Here is a 23907-nt window from a genome sequence, read left to right as displayed (position 1 = left end):
GTCCTCCAGTCCTCGAATCAAGTAATCCTGCTAAGGATCCCGTACGCTGGAACCATACACTAATCGTGGTCTTACCAGAGACTGTCCGGCTCCTTGGCTGAATGGCCAGCGTAGTCACCTTCGATTCAGAAGTCGCCGGGTTCGATTCTCAGCTGGGCCAGAGATTTCAACCTTCAATGGTTAATTGAACTGGCTCCAGGGCTGGGTGTTTTTACTGTCCCGAACATCCCTGCAACTCACACATCACACCTAACACTACAATAACACGCAGTTTCCAATACAATGCAGATGTCGCACATCCTCGTCGGAGAGTCTGCCTTACAAGGGCTGCACCAGGTTAGCAGTAGTCACACGAAATCATTATTACCAGAGACTTATATGCCCTCCCTTTTTACATTCTTACGACAACCCCTAATTACTCTAATACCCATGCGAAGAGATCTGTAATCTTTATTTACAATACCGATTATGTGATTACCCCAATGAAGATCCCTCCTTATATTAATACCTAGATCCGTATAGTGATACCCATAAAGAACATTCATCTCATTGACGCAGCAATTAAAACTGAGAGAAATTGTCCTGTTTGTAAAACTCACCACCTGACATTTCATCCCGTTCATCATCATATCATTGCCTATCAAACCAGTTAGTAATTTCACAAACATGTCTAATAATAATCAGAGAGAATGCTTTCACCAAGCTTACATGCAACATGTGTTAAGCTGGCTGGCCTGTAACTATCGGCATTATGTTTACCACCCTTTCCTTTATACACAGCGGCTACTACACCACCTCTCCTTTCATTTGGCATAGCTCCTTCATGCAAACAATAGTTAAATAAATATTTCAGGTATGGTAATATATCCCAACACATCGCCTTTAATACAACTCCAGAAATCTTATGAAATCCAGCTGCTTCTCAAGTCTTCATAGTCTCTTCACGTCTCTGTTATAATACAACGGGCCTTATACCATTCTTTACCACCTTTGAGGGTACGTACCCCCATAGATTGTTTACATTTTTATTTACCATTTTCCACCGATCATATTTGCTTTTTAAAAGTTCCCGCATGCCTGCCTTATCTACCATATAGTACTGCCTAGTTGTCCTACTTTTACAACTTTCATTTCTATTGCATTTATTTTTGACTACGATGAAAACAGCTTCGTGATCACTTATACCATTTATTACTTCAGTTTCTCTATAGAGCAAATCTGGTTTTACCACCACCACGTCCAGAATATTCTTCCCTCTTGTTGGTTCCATCGTTTTCTCATTCAGCTGTCCTTACCAGATTAACTTATTTGCTATTTTGTTCGTCATGCTTCCTTTCGTTCGAATTACCTTCGCAATTGACATTCGGTAAATTGAGATCACCCGCTACAATCACGTCCCCTTCCGTGTCATTTCCCACATAGCTGATTATCTTATGAAATAATTCTGCATCAGTTGTTGTAGTTGTTGTTGTTCTTGTTGTTGCTAATTAATGGGTCTGAGACACGTTAGTAATCATCCTAGTTTACTTAATGCGCGTGTGAAATCTGATGACGTTTTAGTTAATCCAGATGTTCTTTTTTGTCTATAATAGCCTACTGTTTCATTTTCCTATCTTTAGAGGTCACGCATATCTACTACAGTTTGCTATGTTCTGAACATATTTGTTTTTTTTAGTATCACAACAGTTTTATAACGTTCACTGAGCATAATTTATTCTAATGACTTTGCTGTGAGATCATGTATTCAAAATAGAATAGAATACTACTGTCCCCTAGTTCCGGACTGCCTGGAACTAGGGAAAGAGGAATCATTTATTGTAATTCAATGTTTTTTATGATACTGCATGATTTTACTTGTTAAAATTAGTTTATCTACTTCTACATTAAACATTAGAGTTAAGCCTAATCGCCATTTACTCTTCTTCTTCTTCTTCTTAGTCTGTTTACCCTCCAGGTTCGGTTTTTCCCTCGGATTCAGCGGGGGATCCCACTCCTACCGCCTCAAGAGCGCCAGACTTTGGGTCGGGGATACAAATTGGGAGGAGGACCAGTACCTCGCTCAGGCGCCTCACCTGCTATGCTGAACAGGGGCCTTGTGGAGGGATGGGAACATTGGAAGGGACAGGCAAGGAAGTGGGAAGGAAGCGGCCATGGCCTTAAGTTCAGTACCATCCCGGCATTTGCCTGGAGAAGAAGTGGGAAACCACGGAAAATCACTTCTAGGATGGCTGAGGTGGGAATCGAACCCACTTCTACTCAGTTGAACGCCCGGGGCTGGGTGGACCCAGTTCCAGCCCTCGTACTGGCAGAGCCGGGAATCGAACCCAGGCCTCCGGGGTTAGCAGCTAATCACGCTAATCACTACATCACAGAGGCGGACGCTATTTACTCCCAGTCTCTAAATTGTAGCCGGGCTGAGTGGCTCAGACGGTTAAAGCGCTGGCCTTCTGACCACAACTTGGCAGGTTCGATCCTGGGTCAGTCCGGTGGTATTTGAAGGTGTTCAGATACTTCAGCCTTGTGTCGGTAGATTTATTGTCACGTAAACGAACTCCCGCGGGGACTAAATTACGACACCTCGGCGTTACCCGAAACCGTAAAAAGTAGTTAGCGGGACGTCAAGCCAGTAGCATTATTATTATTATTATTATTATTATTATTATTATTATTATTATTACTATTATTATTATTATTATTATTATTATTATTATTATTATTATTATTATTATTATTATTGTTGTTGTTGTTATTACTAATAATTGTAGTTTTCAAAATTCTGTTTATTTTTGCCCCAGACATGAACAGTGTTATATAGTCTAGGACAACATGTATGTTATATGGATCTCACATTTATGTCGCTCAGTTTCGATCGTAGGTAGCTTTTCACATCCTTAAACTTCTTGCTCTGGACTAATAATATTTCCCTGGTCTTGTCTACTTAACACACATTCTTCATTACCTCCTTTAGATTTTTAATGCCCTCTCACGACAGTCCAGGACCGGGGTTCATTTCAACGCCACCAATCACTAGAACAACCATAACCACCACTGACGTCAGCAGCACTTGTGCTATATTAAGGGGACTGTCGTCCTCTTGGATGTATTTGATTTTTATCCTGCAATCGCACCTCCTTATAGCGCACCGGTATTGCAAGATAGATACTCTCATTCTTGTAGTTCACACGCACGCACTCTCAACTCACTACCAGCACTTCACGTTCGTTCACCTCGCCGCACAGTCCGTCGACCAATGGACAAAATTAAAAAAAAATACCATTGTATCTTAAATGTGCGTAGCATGGAATGAATTACAATGGATTGCTAAGATAGAAAACCCACGTCGCAAACAGATGAAACTCCCACAGTCAGCATAGCGAGCGCTCCAAGCGACACTATTCGACCAACTCGAGTCGTTACCTCCCCACTTGCCAGTCAACTCGTCCAGCGTGTGCATCGCTTTTTGAGACCACTGTGAAGACTGAGGCTTCTTGTTACCAGCACATAGTCCTTGGTTACTAGTGGACAGCTTCTGTAAAGGCACGTGCTTTCCTTTACGACGAGCGTTTGGTAAACATGTTTTCTCTGGTAGATCAAGGAAATCTTAAAGAAGCCAACAGTAATAACTTACCATTCTCTAACATTTCTCTTTAGGTTTATCAATACTTTGTGTGCATTTCTCCGCAAATTTGACTTTTACGACGTATTTTTCACGAGAATGCGCCATGAGACACCAATACATTTTTGAAAGGTGGATGTCAACCACCGATGCTAGACGAAAGAAGGCGGAAATTCTGAAGACTATTTGTAGCGTTAATAAACTTGAAAACTGTACAGAAGAAGTGTACAACCAAACCAAACCAAACCAAACCAAACCCCATGGCACTACAGCCCATGAAGGGCCTTGGCCTACCAAGCGACCGCTGCTCAGCCCGAGGGCCTGCAGATTACGAGGTGCCATGTGGTCAGCACGACAAATCCTCTCGGCCGTAATTCTTGGCTTTCTAGACCGGGGCCGCCATCTCACCGTCAGATAGCTCCTCAATTATAATCACGTAGGCTGAGTGGACCTCGAACCAGCCCTCAGGTCCAGGTAAAAATACCTGACCTGGCCGGGAATCGAACCCGGGGCCTCCGGGTAAGAGGCAGGCACGCTACCCCTACACCACGGGGCCGGCTGAAGTGTACAACAGTTTACCTAAATTTAGTGGATTACTGCACGTGATTTTGAGCAAAATATCGGCGGATGTCTCACAGGGTTCGGTCGGTGTTTCTAGCAAAACATGCAGAGTGGCTCGATCGTCCGTTCACGCTCCCGGCCTATATAACAACATTGATAACTGCTCGCCACTAGAGTAAATTGAATACCGATGGATCTTGCTACGCTCGCAGTAGTCTCTGTAAACAGATCGAGGACTGTTCGCTAAAAACAAAGAAAAGGCGTGTAGGACCTCTTTTAGCGACCAACTCTGCAGATGAGCTCTCCTTTGCTTCTAAACAAGTAGCAGCGAAAGAAAACACACCATGAAATACGGAACAGTCGAAATGCCTATCCGTAATGCAAGCCTCATCCTTCTTTGTAGATCTTGATCGTTCTGAAAAGCAATACATCACTTTTAGATCGGTTATCAACGGTATGCATGCAGACTGTTCCCTAGCCTATGGAGTGTAAGGCAAGCAAAGGAGTCACTTTTGCCCCAAAGTAATTCAGTCGCCGAAAAATCCGCACATGTAGATCTACAAGAACTTTGTATAAAAATGTTGACATCATTTCCAAATCGTTGAATGAAGATCAGGATGTAACAGCAAAAATGATCTGTAAATGGGGATTTGTCCGCCTCTGTGGTGTAGTGGTTAGCGTGATTAGCTGCCACCCCCGGAGGCCCGGGTTCGATTCCCGGCTCTGCCACGAAATTTGAAAAGTGGTACGAGGGCTGGAACGGGGTCCACTCAGCCTCGGGAGGTCAACTGAATAGAGGTGGGTTCGATTCCCACCTCAGCCATCCTGGAAGTGGTTTTCCGTGGTTTCCCACTTCTCCTCCAGGCAAATGCCGGGATGGTACCTAACTTAAGGCCACGGCCGCTTCCTTCCCTCTTCCTTGCCTATCCCTTCCAATCTTCCCATCCCTCCACAAGGCCCCTGTTCAGCATAGCAGGTGAGGCCGCCTGGGCGAGGTACTGGTCATTCTCCCCAGTTGTATCCCCCGACCAAGAGTCTGAAGCTCCAGGACACTGCCCTTGAGGCGGTAGAGGTGGGTTCCCTCGCTGAGTCCGAGGGAAAAACCGAACCTGGAGGGTAATCAGATGATGATGATGAAATGGGGATTTGATGGCAGTGGAGGTCACAGTAATTACAAACAGAAAATCAGTGATTCGGATATTTATGATTCGGATATTTAATATACGGATGAATACATGATTTTTATTGTCTTTGTCCCTATTCAGTTGATTGATGTAATACTGGGAACAGTTCAATCATCATCAATCACTACTGTTCTGCATTCAGAGTAGTCGTCCAGGTGGCAGATTCCCTATCTGTTGTATTCCTAGCCTTTTCTTAAATGACTGCAGAGAAATTGGAAATTTATTGTACATCTCAATTGGTAAGTTATTCCAATCCCTAACTCCCCTCCCTATAAACGAATATTTTTCCCAATTTGTCTTCTTGAATTCCAACTTTATCTTCGTATTACGATCGTTCCTACTTTTCAAGACACCACTCAAATTTATTCGTCTACTAATGTCATTCCACGCCATATCTCCACTGACAGCTCGGAACATACCACTTAGTCGAGCAGCACGTCTCCTTTCTCCCAGGTCTTCCCAGCCCAAACTTCGCAACATATTTGTAACGCTACTCTTTTGTCGGAAATCACACAGAAAAAATAAAGCTGCTTTTCTTTGGATTCTTTCCATTTCTTGAGTCAAGTAATCCTGGTGAGGGTCCCATACACTGGAACCATACTCTTGTTGGGGTCTTACCAGAGACTTATATGCCCTCTCCTTTACATCCTTACTACAAACCGTAAATACCCTCATACCCTTTATTTACAATCATATTTATGTGAGTACCCCAATGAAGAATTTTCCTTATATTAACAACTAGGTTCTTACAATGATTCCCAAAAGGAACTTTCACCCCATCAACGCAGTAATTAAAACTGAGAGGACTTTTCCGATTTGTGAAACTCACAACCTGACTTTTAACCCCGTTTATCATAATAACATTGCCTACTGTCCATCTCACAACATTATTGAGGTCATTTTGCAGTTCCTCACAATCTTGTAACTTTTTTATTACTCTGTACAGAATAACATCATCTACAAACAGTCTTATCTCTAATTCCACTTCATTACACATATCATTGATACATATAAGAAAACATAAAGGTCCAATAATAAAGCCTTGAGGAATTCCCCTCTTAATTATTACAGGGACAGATAAAGCTTGGCTTACTCTAATTCTCTGAGTTCTATTTTATAGAAACATAGCCACCCATTCAATCACTCTTTTGTCTAGTCCAATTGCACTCATTTTTGCCAGTAGTGTCCCATGATGTACCCTATCAAATGCTTTAGACAGGTCATTCACGACATAGTCCATTTGACCTCCTGAATCCAAGATATCTGCTATATCTTGCTGGAATCCTACAAGTTGAACTTCAGTGGAATAACCTTTCCTAAAACCGAACTGCCTTCTATCAAACCAGTTATTAATTTCACAAACATGTCTAATATAATCAGAAAACATGCTTTCCCAAAGCTTACATACAATGCATGTCAAACTGACTGGCCTGTAATTTTCAGCTTTATGTCTATCACCCTTTCTTTTATATACAGGGGCTACTATAGCAACTCTCCATTCATTCGGTAAAGTTCCTTCATGCAAACAATAATCAAACAAATACATCAGGTATGGTACTATATCCCAACCCATTGTCTTTAGTATATCCCCCGAAACCTTATCAATTCCAGCTGATTTTCTAGTTTTCAAGTTTTTTATCTTACTGTAAATGTCATCGTTGTCATAGGTAAATTTTAATACTTCTTTAGTGTTAGTCACCTCCTCTGCCCGGACATTATCCTTGTAACCAACAATATTTACATACTGCTGACTGAATACTTCTACCTTTTGAAGATCCTCACATACACACTCCCCTTGTTCATTAATGATTCCTGGAATATCCTTCTTGGAACCTGTTTCTGCCTTAAAGTACCTATACGTACCCTTCCATTTTTCACTAAAATTTGTATGACCGCTAATTATGCTTGCCATCATGTTATCCTTAGCTGACTTCTTTCCTAGATTCAATTTCCTAGTAAGTTCCTTCAATTTCTCCTTAGTTCAACATGCATTTCTAACTCTATTTATTTCCAATCTGCATCTCCTTTTTAGTCTCTCTACTCCTCTGTTATAACATAGTGGATCTTAACCATTCCTTACCGTCTTTAAAGGTACAAACCTATTTTCACATTTCTCAACAACCGCTTTAAACCCATCCCAGAGTCTGTTTACATTTTTATTTACCAATTTCCACCGATCATAATTACTTTTTAAAAACTCTGTCATGTCTACTTTATCAGCCATATGGTACTGCCTAATAGTCCTAATTTGAATACCTTCCTTTCTTTCACATTTATTTTTAACTACCACAAAAATAGCTTCGTGATCACTAATATCATCTATTACTTCGGTTTCTCTATAGAGCTCATCAGGTTCTATCAGCACCACATCCAGAATATTCTTCCCTCTAGTTGGTTCCATCACTTTCTGAAGCAGGTGCCCTTCCCATATTAACTTATTTGCCATTTGTTGGTCACGCTTCCTGTCGTTCGCATTACCTTCCCAATTGGCATTTGGTAAATCGACATCACCTGCTACAATCACGTTCCTTTCCTTATCGTTTCCCACATAGCTGATTATCTTAACAAATAATTTTGGATCAGAGTCAGCGCTAACCTTTCCCGGTCTGGACACTCCAAAGACATCAAGTTGCCTATTATCTTTAGAGATGAGCCTTACTCCTAGAATTTCATGTTTGCCATCTTTAACTTTTTGTAGCTTACAAATTCCTCCTTCACCGAAATGAATACTCCTCCTCCTACCATTCTTATCCTATCTCTATGATACACACTCCAGTTCCGTGAGAAAATTTCTTCATCCATTATCTAATTTCTCAGCTATGATTCAACTACTGTTACAATATCTGGTAAGTATATATCTATTAAATTACTTAATTATATTCCTTTCTTAACAAAACTGCTACAGTTCATCACTAACATGTTTATGTAATCCCTACTTGACTTCCAGTTCCCTGTTACCTTACCACCGCTCCCTAGGTCACCCCGCTTCCCTGAATGTACCTCCCTTTAACCCTTCTAAACAAATTTGGTAACTTATATGTACCACTGCGGTTTAAGTGAAGGCCATCTGAGCGCAGAACCGTATATCCTACCCACCCATTAGGATCTAGAAATCTCACTCCCAGTTTCCCACATACGAATCCATAGTCTCATTTAAATCCCCAATCACCTTCCAGTCAGTATCCCTCCTACACAGCATTCCACTGATAACAATATCCGCTTTCTTAAACTTCACCCGTGCTGCATTTACCAGATCCCATATATCCCCAACTATGTTGGTACTTATACCTGCACGTCTTACATTGTTAGTACCAACGTGAAACACTACCACCTTCTCCTTTTCCTCCTCCTTCTTTTCTACTTTCCTCAACATATGCCTTAATCAAATTATTACTGGATAACACTCTACCCTCTTACCCTTTCCTCCACACACTTTCCCCACATGTCTAACAATAGAATCCCCCATGACTAGAACCTCAACCCTACCCACCTCATTTGATCCCTTCCCCTCCTGGTCAGTCACATCTTTCCTGACAGCTGCATAAGCTACTTCGTCATTCCTTTTCTATATCCTATGACCCTGTTCCACCTGTTTTTTCCTATACACTACTCCACATTTCCCTTTCCTACCTTTTCCCTTCCTCCTACTTCCACACTTCTCAGCAACAGTTCCCTGTTCCTCATCTTCCCTCGGTTGTTCTACCAGCAGTGACTCGTACAGATTTCTCAGAGACACCTGTCCTGAATTCTGATCCTGAATTGAGCCCCTAGTCTGCAATCTCCTTTCCCTTAAAACATTAGACCACCAGTCTTCTACAATTCCCCCCTTTCCTTCCCATCCCTCTTATACACCAACTGTATCCTGCACATTGTTTGAGGGAGGCCTACTTTCCTTCCTGTCCTGTGAGAGAACCCTGATCATCTCCCTCAAACGTTCCAACTCCTCCCTCATATTCCTTAATACCTGGCCACACCCACAGTTCTGTGGTGCAACGGTCGTCCAGGATCAAAATCGTACTGTAGACATATTAGATTCATGTTCTCGAAAGAATCGCTGAAGTCTGTTTTACGATAAGGATCTCACATGAAGATCCGTATAGAGAATCTTGTGAACTGTACCTTTGTCCTTGGTGACTGTACATTAGACGTTAACTTTGATTTGCGTTTAAATACGGTGGATGGCAGCGTGTGTAACGTTCTATGTGGAACCAACGTAACCTTAAATTGTTTCATTTGTGGTACGAAACCGACGGAAATGATATCTACTAAACCTAGTGAAAAGCCTGCCGCTATAAGGTGGTTGCGGTACACAGGTAATGTTGAATTGAGCCAGAAAGTCGTCTACCCTTCAAATCCTGGAAGATTGTATGTTGGGTATTCAGCACGAAGTCTGTTTGGATCCTCAACAGGTTCACCATTAGCTGTCGTAGATGGCTTATGTGTCACTGAATAGGCGTACTAGGGAAATGAGGAGTGAGGTAGTTTCCCGTTGCTTTCCTCACTGATCCAGAAGGTGCTATTGCACATCTGTCTGCCAAGCCCACTGAAATGCGTGCACTGACCGACCCTATGAGCGACATTTTCACACCATTTATAGCAGGGACTAGCTGCATAAGGAATGGCATTACTAGCGTCGCTCATATCTCAGCCACTCTCATATTGTCAAAGCCAAGGATAAGACAGAGACAGGACAACGAAGATTAGGGGACCAGAAACAAGGGTACTTCTTTGAGAAAGAAAAAGAGAATCCAATCTGCGTTTAAAGAGAAAATTGGCGTAATTGTTTATAAACCCAAACAAAGCTTTGGGTCCTCCAGCGATGGTACTACGGCTAGATGGTTCTTTGCTGATCCTGCGAAGGCTTCTGAAATAACAGGCATATATTAAACACTTATTAGTAGCCCATCTGTGATTCTACGGTTAGTTGCAAGCAGCAGAGGCATTGATGTAGGCAGGCCCAAGAGTCTTATTTGAGATACCAGAGACTTGTACTGAAGGTTGTACAAGTGGTATTACATCCCAAGCAGTTTGCACAGGTTGCTAGTCCATGGAGTTGATATACGTAGGCTGACCAACAAAGACTGTGACTGATTTTTTCCACAGATGTTTATTACTCCATTTCAATGTTTACATGATATTTTTAAAAGTAGTCCCCTCCTACTTCAATGCACATTTTATAGCGCCTCTGCCAGTCCTTGAACACATGCTGCAGACCATTCTTTGTCAGGTCCTTGAGAATCGCCTCACTTTTCTTGAGCACTGTTTCAGAGTTCTCAAATCAAATGCCCCTAAGCTTTGCCTTTAGTGATGGGAATAAAAAAACAGCACAGGGTGCACGGTCAGGGCTATAAGGTGGTTGCGGTACACAGGTAATGTTGAATTGAGCCAGAAACTGCATGACTTGGTTTACGACATGAGGCCGTGCATTGTCATGATGAAGTCGCCACCCAGTCTGAGAAAGCTCTGTTCGTTTCTTTGCAATGTGCTTCCTCAGTGTAGCCAATACTGGCGTGTAGTATGCTGCTGTAACAGTAGTGTGAGGGGGAATGGCATGCTGGCATATCCTTGTCATATATGCGAAATGCACGTAGCGTCTACAAAATAGAGCATTACTACCAACCTAGGGATATGAGAGTGCTGCCGTCTACGGACATTACACATAAAAACCCGCTATTTTCAAATATTTATGTTACAGATAGAAAACTATCACGGAAACTAAGGAAAAATAGGTCTAATTCTCTGTTGATCAGCCCTCGTATTACAGTATTTTTAGTTACCCGTAGGACTGTTTTCAGAAGAGCCTTTAGAAGCCCTCCACAAATTCTTCCGCCACTCTAGGTTAAGGCATACACGGAAAACTTCTCGGTCCAATACGTGTTTAGACCTGATGACACACGTGCTTATTGTATCGGACCCTATTGCACCCTCACAGATAAAGAAGTGCGCAAAGAAATGGACGATAGAAGCAGATCTGAACATTTACTTTAGAAATTATGTTGGCCAGCTGCATACCTCTATGGACAACTATGATTCCGTAGACTGTGATGGTGAAGACTGATAGGAGAAAAATCTAGACATATTTATATTTATATTGTTATTACTTATGTTTACAAGTGCCTTGTGAAGTGTGATACAAACGACGGCAAATATGTTTGTTTAGACCTAGTTGGCCAGTGAGCGCCTTCACAGATAACAGACACGTGAAGAAAACTTAATTTTGATTTTTGTCCATTACTCGCACTGTGCGCCGGTTGGATTACAACTGACATTTCTTACAATGCACTATTCCGTTCTAGTATAAGCTAGATCAAATGTGTTACCTGTCTCAGTCTTATACTTAGCTTTGACAGCATGAAAGTGACCGAGGTGTGAACGATACTAGAAATGCCACTCCGTATGCAGCCAGTCCCTGTTATGAAAGGTGTGAAAATGTCACTCATAATGCTGGCTGGCGTGTGCATTTCAATGGTCGTGGCTATTGATATATAATGGCAACTTCTGGCTCAGTGAGGAAAGCAACAGGAAACTACTTCACTCCTTATTTCCCTAGTACGCCTCTTCAGTGACGCCTAGGCCAACTATGACAGCTGATGGCGGAACTGTTAAAGATCAAACTAGCCTTCGGACTAAATATTCGACATACCTACATTTTATGCCACTACTGATCACATTTAATTTTTACTTTATTCACATTTTGTAGATATTAGAAGAACAACTGATATCGTCTATCCATACAGTAGAAAATCACAATTGATACTAATATTTTACAATATTATTTTTTGTCCACCTGTTGTCCAAAAATATGACCATTGTTCAACAGGGGTAGCCTATGCTTGAGTGTTTCGTACGCAGATATAAACTTGTAAGCAACTATTGACTGAATCTATCAGAAACATTTGGTTGTGATCATAAAAATCAATAATAATAATAAGAGGCTTGCAGTGTTCTCTCAACAGCGCACTAGACGCCAGCGTCTTGGAAAGATGTAGCAATCCAACTGATGAGCCCACTACTACACTGGGGCCGAACGCTGGTAATTTCACGATCGAAAAGGCCTAAAGAGCTTAAATGTTTTAATATTAATGTTTTAATTATAAACAGTAAAAACAGACGCCAGGATGCCAGAATATAGACCTACATGAGACACTTAACTTGCTCATTGCCAACGACACGAAGATGTCGCATTCACACGCCGCCGACCTCAACCGGGATCGAACTTGCTATACTGAGAACAACAAACCTGTGACTTCAAACTGAAGACAGAGGCTGCTGGTAACATATGCTCCGGTAGTCATTATTAATATGATGTCGGTCCAATTTCTTCCTTTGTCATAGCCCTGACTCTGTTGGGGAGACATTCGACCGGGTGTCGGAAAGTTTCCATGGGAAAGGCATTCCATTCTTCCCGAAGAGTCGTAACCAGAGAACGTGTTTAATGCAGACGGTGGGCTCTGGAACAAAGTTGCCGTTCTAACTCATCCCACAGGTGTTCTATTGGGTTTAGATAGGGACTGTGGGCGCGCCAGTCCAGTTGGACAATACCATTGGCTTGGAGAGCCCGCTTTATGACTCAGAGCGTTATCATGTTGGTATAAACAATGGTGATCACTGAACTGATTTATCACACTAGGCAGTATGAAAGCATTCCGACTGTATCGATATCCTTCTGCGTTTACAGATATGCAGTCCTCATTGAGGGTCGAGTCCATGCCATGAGAAATATCCCTATACCATAATGCCACCTCCTCCAAATTTCAACGATGATACTGAATATTCAGGTAGATAACATTCCCCGGGCATTCTCCATGCTCAAATCATCCCATCAGATTGCCACAATTTATAACATGATTCATCACTCCAAATTACCCGTTTCCACTGTTCCAGTGTCCTGCGGCGTTGCTTTTTACACCACGCCAGGCGGCGCTTTTTATTATGAGGGGATATATTTGATTTATGAGCAGCTGCTCGACAGTGGAACCCTAGTTTTCTTAACCCTCGACGCACAGTCATGGGTCTGGCTGTAGTTGATAACACATTTGAATTCCCTGATGATTCCTTCTACAGACAACCGACGATTTTCTCGTACCACCCTCTTTAATGTTCGTCGGTCCTTGGGTGTCAGTAAATGTAGCCGACCAGATCGAGGTTGTGCTGTGGGTGTACCTTCGTTTTTCTAGTCGACCAGATCGAAGGTGTGCTGTGGTTGTACCTTCGTGTTTCCAGTCGACCAGATCGAACGTGTGCTCTGGTTGTACCTTCATGCTCCCAGCCGACCAGATCGAGGTTGTGCTGTGGTTGTACCTTCATGCTCCCAGCCGACCAGATCGAGGTTGTGCTGTGGTTGTACCTTCATGTTTCCAGCCGAGCAGATCGAACGTGTGCTGTGGTTGTACCTTCGTGTTTCCAACCGACCAGATCGAAGTTGTGCTGTGGTTGTACCATCATGTTTCCAGCCGAGCAGATCGAGGTTGTGTTCTGGCCATACCTTGATGTTTCCAGCCGACCAGATCGAGGTTGTGCTGTGGTTGTACCTTCATGCTCCCAGCCGACCAGATCGAGGTTGTGCTGTGGTTGTACCTTCATGTTTCCAGCCGACCAGATCGAGGTTGTGCTGTGGTTGTACCTTCGTGTTTCCAGTCGACCAGATCGAACGTGTGCTCTGGTTGTACCTTCATGCTCCCAGCCGACCAGATCGAGGTTGTGCTGTGGTTGTACCTTCATGCTCCCAGCCGACCAGATCGAGGTTGTGCTGTGGTTGTACCTTCGTGTTTCCAACCGACCAGATCGAAGTTGTGCTGTGGTTGTACCATCATGTTTCCAGCCGAGCAGATCGAGGTTGTGTTCTGGCCATACCTTGATGTTTCCAGCCGACCAGATTGAGGTTGTGCTCTGGCCATACCTTCGTGTTTCCAGCCGACCAGATCGAGGTTGTGTTCTGGCCATACCTTGATGTTTCCAGCCGACCAGATCGAGGTTGTGTTCTGGCCATACCTTGATGTTTCCAGCCGACCAGATCGAGGTTGTGCTCTGGCCATACCTTCGTGTTTCCAGCCGACCAGATCGAGGTTGTGTTCTGGCCATACCTTGATGTTTCCAGCCGACCAGATCGCGGATGTGCTGTGACCGTACCTTCATGCTTCCACTTTACAGTTACATCACTGATAGTCAGTTTGGGGACATTCTTAAGGTTAGAAATGCCCCTTACACATTTTTTGCTGATATGGTAACCAATGATTACACCACGTTGAAAGTCACTAAGCTCATTAGACTTACCCTTGTTGCTGTTCCGTAGTCGCACTGAACAATACAAACATCCCTGCCTCCTTTTACACTATTACGATGTATCATTTTTTGTTATTTACTAGTGTGCAGTGGTGTCCGGATACTTTTGATCAGATAGTGTATATAGCGTGTCCAGGTTGAATGTACAATAAATGGAATATCTTGAGAAGTAAGAGAGATAATTAGTGGTGTTTCTTCCTACAAGTAGATAAACTCAAAATGTTCTACTTATCTAATACACCTCCATATGCGCACCATTATTCGCGCGACAGATGTGAAATCTGTATTCAAACTCTCTCCATATGTTTTGTAACATTGCAGTTGTAACATCTGCGTTAGCTGCTCGTATGCTGCATTTAAATACAAAAATCTGTAAGTAACGTGTGAACATTTAATTATGTAAGCTTCCTAACACACAGATGGCTTGAGAGACAAGCACCCAAGATTCTCTTCTCTTTGAAAGTCAGACAGTCAGACGGTTGCGCAGCTCGACACGGGTCCCGCTAGCTACGATTGAAAGAAGTAATCATATGATTCATTGCCCTCCTAGAGGCCCAGACCTTATGCTGCTTGATGTGAGGCTTTGTCAAGAATCAAGTGCACCAAATACCAGTTCGTGAACTACCATTTCCACGCCATCTCATTCGAGGAGCTATCGCAAATGTTACTATTAGGTATGTAAAAAAACATATAAATCTTCATTATAGACTGTTATGCCCTTCATCATTCAGTCTCCAAGCCTCTGTGAATTTACTAACCCCCGCTAAATCCTCTATTTGTAACTAGTTCTGTGGCCTCGTTTATTTCGATACCTCTTAACTTTAAATCATTAGAAAATGACACTAATCATCATTGTCTTGGTCTGCCTCCACTTCTCTTACCCTCCATAGCAGAATTCATCATTCTCCCAGGTAACCTATCCTTCTCCATTCTCCTCACATGACACACCACCGAAGACCGTTTAAGCGTACAACTTCATCCATCGAGTTCATTCTTACCTTAGCATTTATTTCCCCATTCCGAGCACCCTACTGCCATTGTTCCCACTTGTTTGTACCAGCAATTATTCTCGTTACTTTCATGTCTGTTACTTCTAACTTATGAATAAGATATCCTGTGTCCATCCAGGTTTCACTCCTGTAAAGCAAAGTTGGTCTGAAAACAATCCGATGTAAACATAGTTTTGTCCGGGAGCTGACTTCCTTCTTACAGAATACTTTTGATCGCAACTGCGAGCTCATGGCATTAGCTTTGCTGCCTTTTCATCCATCTCACTTACTACACTACCATCGCGGGAGAACACGCATCCTGAATATTTTAAATTATCTACCTGTTCCAGCTTTGTATCACCAATCTGGCATTCAGTTCTCTTGGATGTTTTATCTACTGACATCAATTTAAACTTGGAAATGCTAATTGCCATACCTTACTCATTACACCTATTAAGTTCCAAGATTTTAGACTGCAGGCATTCAGCACAATCTGCCATTAAGACCAAGTGGTCAGCATAGGCCAAACTGCTTATTACATTTTCACCTAACTGAATCACTCCCTCACTATGAACTATGAACAACAAACATGAAATATTATAGCCTTGTCTAATCCCAGTAAGTACGTTGAGCCAAGAACTCATTCTACCATCAATTCCCACTGGAGCACAATTGTCGACATAAATGCCTTTGATTGATTTTAATAATCTACCCTTAATTCCATAGCAAAGATAGTACTGCGAACATCTTTTCCCTCGGTGTTCTGACATATTCCTTCTCTAGGTCTACGAAATATAAACATAACTGTTTATTCCTCTCGTAGCATGTTTCAATTATCTAGCGCATACTGAAAATCTGATCCTGACAGCCCCTCTATGGTCTGAAACCACACCGGTTTTCATCCAGCTTACTCTCAACCACTGCATCGCACCCTCCCTTTCAAAATCCCAGTGAATACCTTGCCTGGTATACTGATCGGTGAGATACCTCAATAGTTGTTGCAATCCTTCCTGTTCCCTTGCTTAAAGATAGGTGCAATTACCGCTTTTGTCCAAACAGAAAATACCTCACTAACAATCCACTCTGATCTTATTATTCTATAAAGCCATTTCATCCCTGCCTTCCCACTATATTTCACCGTTTCAGGTCTAACTTCATCTACTCCTGATGCTTTATGAAAATGGAGTTTATTTACCATCCTTTCCACTTCCGCAAGCGTAGTTTCACCAACAGCATTGCCCTCCTCCCCATGAGCTCGGTTGCTCGCTATGTCACCACGAAAATTTTCTTTTACGTTGAGAAGATTTGCAAAATATTCCTTCCACCTATTCTGTGATTCCCTTGGATCTATGAGTTCACCTGATTTTCCCAAAACACCATTCATTTCCTTTTCCCCTCCCTTTCTAAGACTATTACTGTCCAGAAAGGTTTCCCTCCTGCTAGTCCTTCCTGGTTATTATAGAAATATTCCCAGGACATCTTATTGGATTCGGGGCCGATGACCTCGATGTTAGGCCCCTTTAAACAACAATCATCAATCAATCATCATCATCTTATCGGATTCAACAACTATTTGTTTCGCTCTGTCTCTTTCGTCTATGTTCAATTCCCTGTCTGCACCAGTCCCTGTTTGGAGCCATTTCTGATAAGCATTCTTTCTGTTTACGTTCACAAGCTGTTCTCACTTCATCATTCCACCAAGATGTTCGCTTTATTTCTATTTTTACACACAGTTATTTCTAAGCATTCCCTTGCTGTTTATCACACAGCATCCTTCTATGCCACCCATTCTCTTTCCATATCCTTATTACCGAACTCGATAGCTGCAGTCGCTTAAGTGCGGCCAGTATCCAGGATTCGGGAGATACTAGGTTCGAATCCCACTGTCGGCAGCCCTGAAAATGGTTTCCCGTGGTTTCCCATTTTCACACCAGACAAATGCTGGGGCTGTACCTTAATTAAGGCCACGGCCACTTTCTTCCCACTCCTAGCCCTTTCCTGTCCCATCGTCGCCATAAGACCTATCTGTGTCGGTGCGACGTAAAACAACGAACATATCCTTATTCTGCTTACTGTCTATTGTTTGGAACTTTTTATAATCATATTCATATATTTCTATCTTATTTCCTCGTCCTGGAGATTTTCTATCCTTATTGGCCTGTGCCGAATTTCACGTTCTCTATCCTAGGCCTAGAGGTACTTAGTTAACTACAGATCAGATACTGATCAGTATCATCGAAAAATTTCCGGAAAACTCGCACATCCCTAACAGATTTCCTGAATTTAAAGTCGGTTGAGATATAGTCTATTATGGATCCACCCTCCCATGCTTAGCAGTGAACAGCCTTATTCTTGAAGAATGTACTCGTAACTGGTAATCCCATACTAGCACACAAGTTCAGCAAACGTATCTCATTCCTATTAGCTTCCATACCTTCCCCATATTTACCAATTGCCCTTTCGTACCCTTCAGTTCTATTTCCAACTCTCGTATTGACATCGCCCGTTAGCACTATCCTATCTTTACTGTTGACCCTGACTACGTCGTAACCCAATGCTGCATAATATTTGTCAACTTCATCCTCATCCGCACCCTCACACGGTTAGACAATTTTCGTCCTAATTCCTCGAGCTGCCAAATCTACCCACATCATTCGCTCATTTTTCGTGCCTAACAGAAGCTATGTATTCCTGATGAACACTCTGCCTTCGAGTTTAACACCTGTCAAGTGCACTTTATAACAGGGCCTCTCAGGGTGCATGCACTGTGCACGGTGCAAAAGACGACTTCGCTTGGTTGACCAGAGTGCAGACCCCCCACTCCTCTCTCCCTACACCTGTCTCCCCGTTCGGCCTGTCTCCGCGTTCCTCACCTTCACTGCTGTTTCTCCCCCACTGCGAAATGTTTACGTGTGGTGAGCGGAGACGCTCAGTTGTATGGGACAAGGTTACCAGTGTTATTAAAAAAATTAAAAAAGTGAATTAGAAATACACATACATGTTTGAGAGGAATGTAAACATAATTTTTAAAAATGCAGAACCCGTAACCAAAATGAAAATGCTACAGTACTGGAACAAAACTCATTTGTGGATATAGAATGCTCTTCTTCAAGCTGTTTCAACTTCCTTAATTCTTTCTCTCTGACGTCTCCTATAATTTCACAATAATTTTCCGAATGTAGTCTGTTGTAGTGTCTTTCAATAGATGATTTTCTTACGCACGTAAATATCGTCCCACAGATTAAGCATTTGGCGTTATCGTCACGACAAACAAACAAACAAACAAAAAAATACGAAAGTTCCCAGTTCGATTGAAATGGACTTTCGGAAGTCTTTGCTTTCTTCGAAACAGGTTGCTCCATTATTATGTTGTTGTCGTGCGCTTGTCTATTTCACTGATAAACACGTCGTCTTCCACCAAACGCTTCGTCGCTCTCAGCACACTACACCATCCGAGTCAAGCCGAGTTGAGGCGAAGCGTACCGATGCACAGTGCACAGAGCCTATGCACCTCGCTCTGCACGCGTGAGAGTTTGGGCGTTTGAGAGGCCCTGCTTTATAACCTCCTATCTCTTCCTCATTATCATCCCTTACCCGAAAATCACTTACTCCTAATACACCCATATGCACCCTCTTTGCTGACTGAGCCAGTTCTACTTTCTTTCTTACGTAAAAAAATAGTTACTCTACTCGAGAGACAAACTGCCAATAAATATCTCAATTAGTTCTCAAGATGTTAATTATGTTCTTATACATGCAAGCCGGTCACGCTCTATGTACTGTATAGTGGTTTTACAAGCAAACACGTTAAGTCACATTTTGAGTTCTGTATATTTTCACACTGTTCAACTACTCTAGCAAACCATTGCAAAATCTTTAAGATAAATATTCTTATTCTAAGAGAAGGTATTGGCAATGAAAGACTAAAAACCTTCTAAGACTTTATTTCCCATAAATAAGATCTCTAATGTATTTTGCTAACAAACTCTCGATATATTTCAAGAAAGAATCTCATTAACTGAATATAAACTGAATATAAAGCCATCCGTTACGTAACTTATTGTATGCGAATATTGTCTGTGTTGTTGTGGTGTCTGTACTAATGCGTATTGCTATATTTGTTTTGTATCAGGATAGGTAAACGAGACCTGGGGTATGATGAGAAGTATCCTTTTAAACAGCACATGCCACAAACGAATCTCGAACACTCTGTGAAATATACCTAAGCATAGCAATGCCAGACGTCTGACTTCCGCTGCAACCGCGTCTTCACACTATGCCAGACGTCAGACTTCCGCAGCAACCACAGCTGCACATATCCCAGACTATATGAGGAGTTGGAAGGAAGTGGCCGTGGCCTTAATTAAGGTACAACCCCAGCATTTTCCTGGTGTGAAAATGGGTAAACCACGGAAAACCATCTTCAGAGCTGCCGACAATGGGATTCGAACCCACTATCTCCTGGATGCAAGCTCACAGCCGCGCGCCTCTAACCGCACGGCCAATTCGCCCGGTAAAAAACCTACTTTAATCTAAAACATGTGACCTGCATTACACATAAATTGCATGGACTTTATGAGGCACAAAATTAAATAAATAAATAACTAAATAAATAAATAAATAAATAAATAAATAAATAAATAAATAAATAAATAATAGTTTTACATCCCACTAACTACAGTTTAGTTGTTTTCAGAGGCATCGTGTTGTCAACATTTTTCCCCGCAGGAGTAAATGAAATGGCGTATGGCTTTTAGTGCCGGGAGTGTCCGAAGACATGTTCGGCTCGCCAAGTGCAGGTCTTTCGAGTTGACGCCTGTAGGCGACCTGCGCGTCGTGATGAGGATGAAATGATGATGAAGACAACACATACACCCAGCCCCCGTGCCATTGGAATTAACCAATTAAGGTTAAAATCCCCGACCCGGCCGGGAATCGAACCCGGGACCCTCTGAACCGAAGGCCAGTACGCTGACTGTTCAGCCAACGAGTCGGACCGCGCAGGAGTTTTTGTACGTGTCAGCAAATCTCCCGACACGAGGGTGACGTATTTGAGCACCTCTGAATCCCACCGTACTGAGCGAGGATCGAACCTGCCAAGTTGGGCTCAAAAGGCCAGGCTCTACCACCTGAACTACTCAGCTCGGCATGTACAAATAAATGTATCTCTTCCATAAATAAAATTCTGAAAAAGGCTCCTGCTAGAATGCAATATTTATTTATTTATTTATTTTTTTTTGCTAGGGGCTTTAAGTCGCACCGACACAGATAGGTCTTATGGCGACGATGGGATAGGAAAGGCCTAGGAGTTGGAAGGAAGCGGCCGTGGCCTTAATTAAGGTACAGCCCCAGCATTTGCCTGGTGTGAAAATGGGAAACCACGGAAAACCATCTTCAGGGCTGCCGATAGTGGGATTCGAACCTACTACCTCCCGGATGCAAGCTCACAGCCGCGCGCCTCTACGCGCACGGCCAACTCGCCCGGTCAATATTTATATTGAAATTGCGGAACTTCCTCTTCCAGCTTCCTCAATTCTCACTAGATGAAGTACTGGGCTGAAGACTGCAGCGTTTAACCATTTTAAGGCTACGTACGATTTTTTAGATGCATTACTGAATGATTCCTCAGCTGTGTAAAAGGACGAAGAACTAGCACCTAAACAGGAATTGCAAGATGAAACTTTTACTATGCATGGTCATTCTTTCCTGACAACTGCCCTTACACAATTGGAGGAGCAGTGTCCTCAGAAAGATGCGCATGGGCTGTTCTGATGGATGGGAAGGAAGCACTGGACGGTACTAGAAATCGGAAGCTGGAGCGTAGCTGAGCCATAAACGCTGACGTTGAGGATTTTGCAACAAACAAGGATCTACTCGTATACTACAGTCTACAAACAAAATATGCACCACTTACGTGTTCTGACGTGCAACGTTCATTTTCGACATACAAGTACTTAGTGAACGGAGGTGAAGTTTCACTTAAAAGAAATACAGCTTCTGTACGGGTGACTTTAATAACCTTGTGTTTTGTGACTGCTTTCTAGGCAGCCTTTTCAATACAGGCGTTCATTTGCGTACTAATATGTAATATTATTGTTTTTTTTAATAGTTTGTAATGAATATTTACATTTTAAATTTTCACCTTTTTTCGCACCTTTCAGAACTACGTTATTGCACATGTTTGCACCTTTCTGATCCAAATTTAGCACGTAAAATTCCTAGCTGTATAAGTGACATTCATAATGCTAAAAATCAGAATGCACTATTCAACACTATTCAACTGTCGTCGTCGATATGCTGAAAGCACAGCGTTCAGTTAACAGTTTCCGTGTTTCTGTTTACGTGTGGCCCTTTTCACTAATACATTATCGATCACTTTGAAATTTCTTAAAATTTGTATCCATCGTTTACTAATAAAACTGACCCTGGCATGAACTTAACTCACCTTATTGGCCAAGATGGAGCGAACTTCAGCATCACGAGCCTGCTGACACGCGTACATCAGCGGCGTAGCGCCCTCACCAATGGCGTTGATCGGACACGTGGGCTCATAGCGTGGCGGTCTCTGAGTCATGGTGGTCGCCATTTCCCTGGAACGGCATAAGCATGAACTAAGTCGAACAAGAACTCAACTACACGTCATTCAGTTTTCTTATCCTTATAATAACTCTACATTTAAGTTTGGAGACTTACGCCTTGCGCAGGCTCTTAGGGTGATCTGGGTCATCTTGAAAGTCGAGCGCACGCCACCACCCCTTGGTCAAATGAGGTCATCTGACAAGAAGTAGCCGGTGAATAATGCATGACTCGCCAAGACTCATGACCTAATTCTGTGATCACGTATGAAATTTAAGAGGGTAGATCTTTGCATCAAGGTGTTGTGACATAGGCTATGTGGTAAAGTATGTTGGTACATTCGCGATTACTAATATAGCTCTTTCACTCTACAAGATTCAGGAGCAATATCCAGAATACTGAATGTGTTCGTATTCTTGATTCACATTTATTATGTATTGGAGAAGGTGTTCAAAATAGAGGTATGTAATTACTTCATGGAAGGAGGACTTTTCCATCAGCTTCAACCTTGAATTACTTCAAATACTGAGAATAAAATTCTGCGCACTCTAGCGGATAACACAGTGATTAGAAGTTATTATCACATCCAAGTGTTCCTATTTTATAAGGGAAACGTGCAAATACCAATATTCCAAGACGAAAAAGAACACTTTCTTGGGATTGATTCACACAATCCTTGAACAGTCTGAAGTAAACTTTTGTAACATTCTTTATGAAGAACATCATTCGATTGCTTCAGAAATGGTGGAGGAAATCTATTTCTTATTACAGTCCACAAATCTGACCACAGTGGTTCAATAACGTTGAGATGACATAATTGAGCTTGTTATTAGACATAGTATATGGTAATAATAATAATAATAATAATAATAATAATAATAATAATAATAATAATAATGTCAAGAAAGATCTTAAAGAACTGGGTCTACAAGCAGAAGATGCACAAGACCGAAATATTTTCAGAGCAGCCATCAAGACTTTTGGGACTTTCCGGGACGAAAAACGGGCAACTGGAGCTAAATGGACAGAAGAACGTCGTGCTAAACACAGTGAGCTAATGAAGACGATGTGGATCAAGCGAAAAATGAACATATGCCAGAATGTAAAGTGAGGCTTTTTTTTTTGCTAGTTGCTTTACGTCGCACCGACACAGATAGGTATTATGGCGACGATGGGATAGGAAAGTCCTAGGAAGTGGAAGGAAGCGGCCGTGGCCTTAATTAAGGTACAGCCCCGTCATTTGCCTGGTGTGAAAATGGGAAACCACGGAAAACCATCTTCAGGGCTGCCGACAATGGGGCTCGAACCCACTATCTCCCGATTACTGGATACTGACCGCACTTAAGCGACTGCAGCTATCGAGCTCGGTAAAGTGAGGCTTATCGTGGTCCCTAGTTGGCCGATTACTGGTTGTAATTTAGAAGACCAGTTTCGTTTGATTCGAAAGACATTAAAACAAACTTTATCTAAGCCTTATGCTCCATAGTGGTAAAGAAGGAAGGCTGATCACCAGCTACTTCACATTCATGTAGCGAGAAATGCTTTACTTACTTACCTACTTACTTACTTACTTACTTACTTACTTAATCTGTTTACCCTCGAGGGTTGGCTTTTCCATCGGACTCAGCGAGGGATCCTACCTCTACCGCCTCAAGGGCAGTGTCCTGGAGACTCCGGGTCGGGGATACAACTGGGGAGG

General features: G+C 42.4%; 1 protein-coding gene across 1 annotated transcript in view; it reads right to left on the bottom strand.

Moving 5' to 3' along the window:
• LOC136863560 (uncharacterized) overlaps positions 1–22206 on the bottom strand; it is a 274361-nt gene extending 252155 nt beyond the window's left edge. Inside the window, exon 1 of the mRNA XM_067139940.2 lies at positions 22078–22206. Coding sequence (XP_066996041.2) covers positions 22078–22206 — 129 coding nt within the window. The remainder of the gene's footprint in view (positions 1–22077) is intronic.
• Positions 22207–23907: the final 1701 nt, after the last annotated feature.

This window comes from Anabrus simplex, chromosome 2 (genome assembly GCF_040414725.1).
Source record: "Anabrus simplex isolate iqAnaSimp1 chromosome 2, ASM4041472v1, whole genome shotgun sequence".
NCBI lineage: Eukaryota > Metazoa > Arthropoda > Insecta > Orthoptera > Tettigoniidae > Anabrus > Anabrus simplex.
The sequence above is the reverse complement of the archived record's forward strand: the minus strand, read 5'-3'. Positions and strand labels throughout refer to the sequence as shown.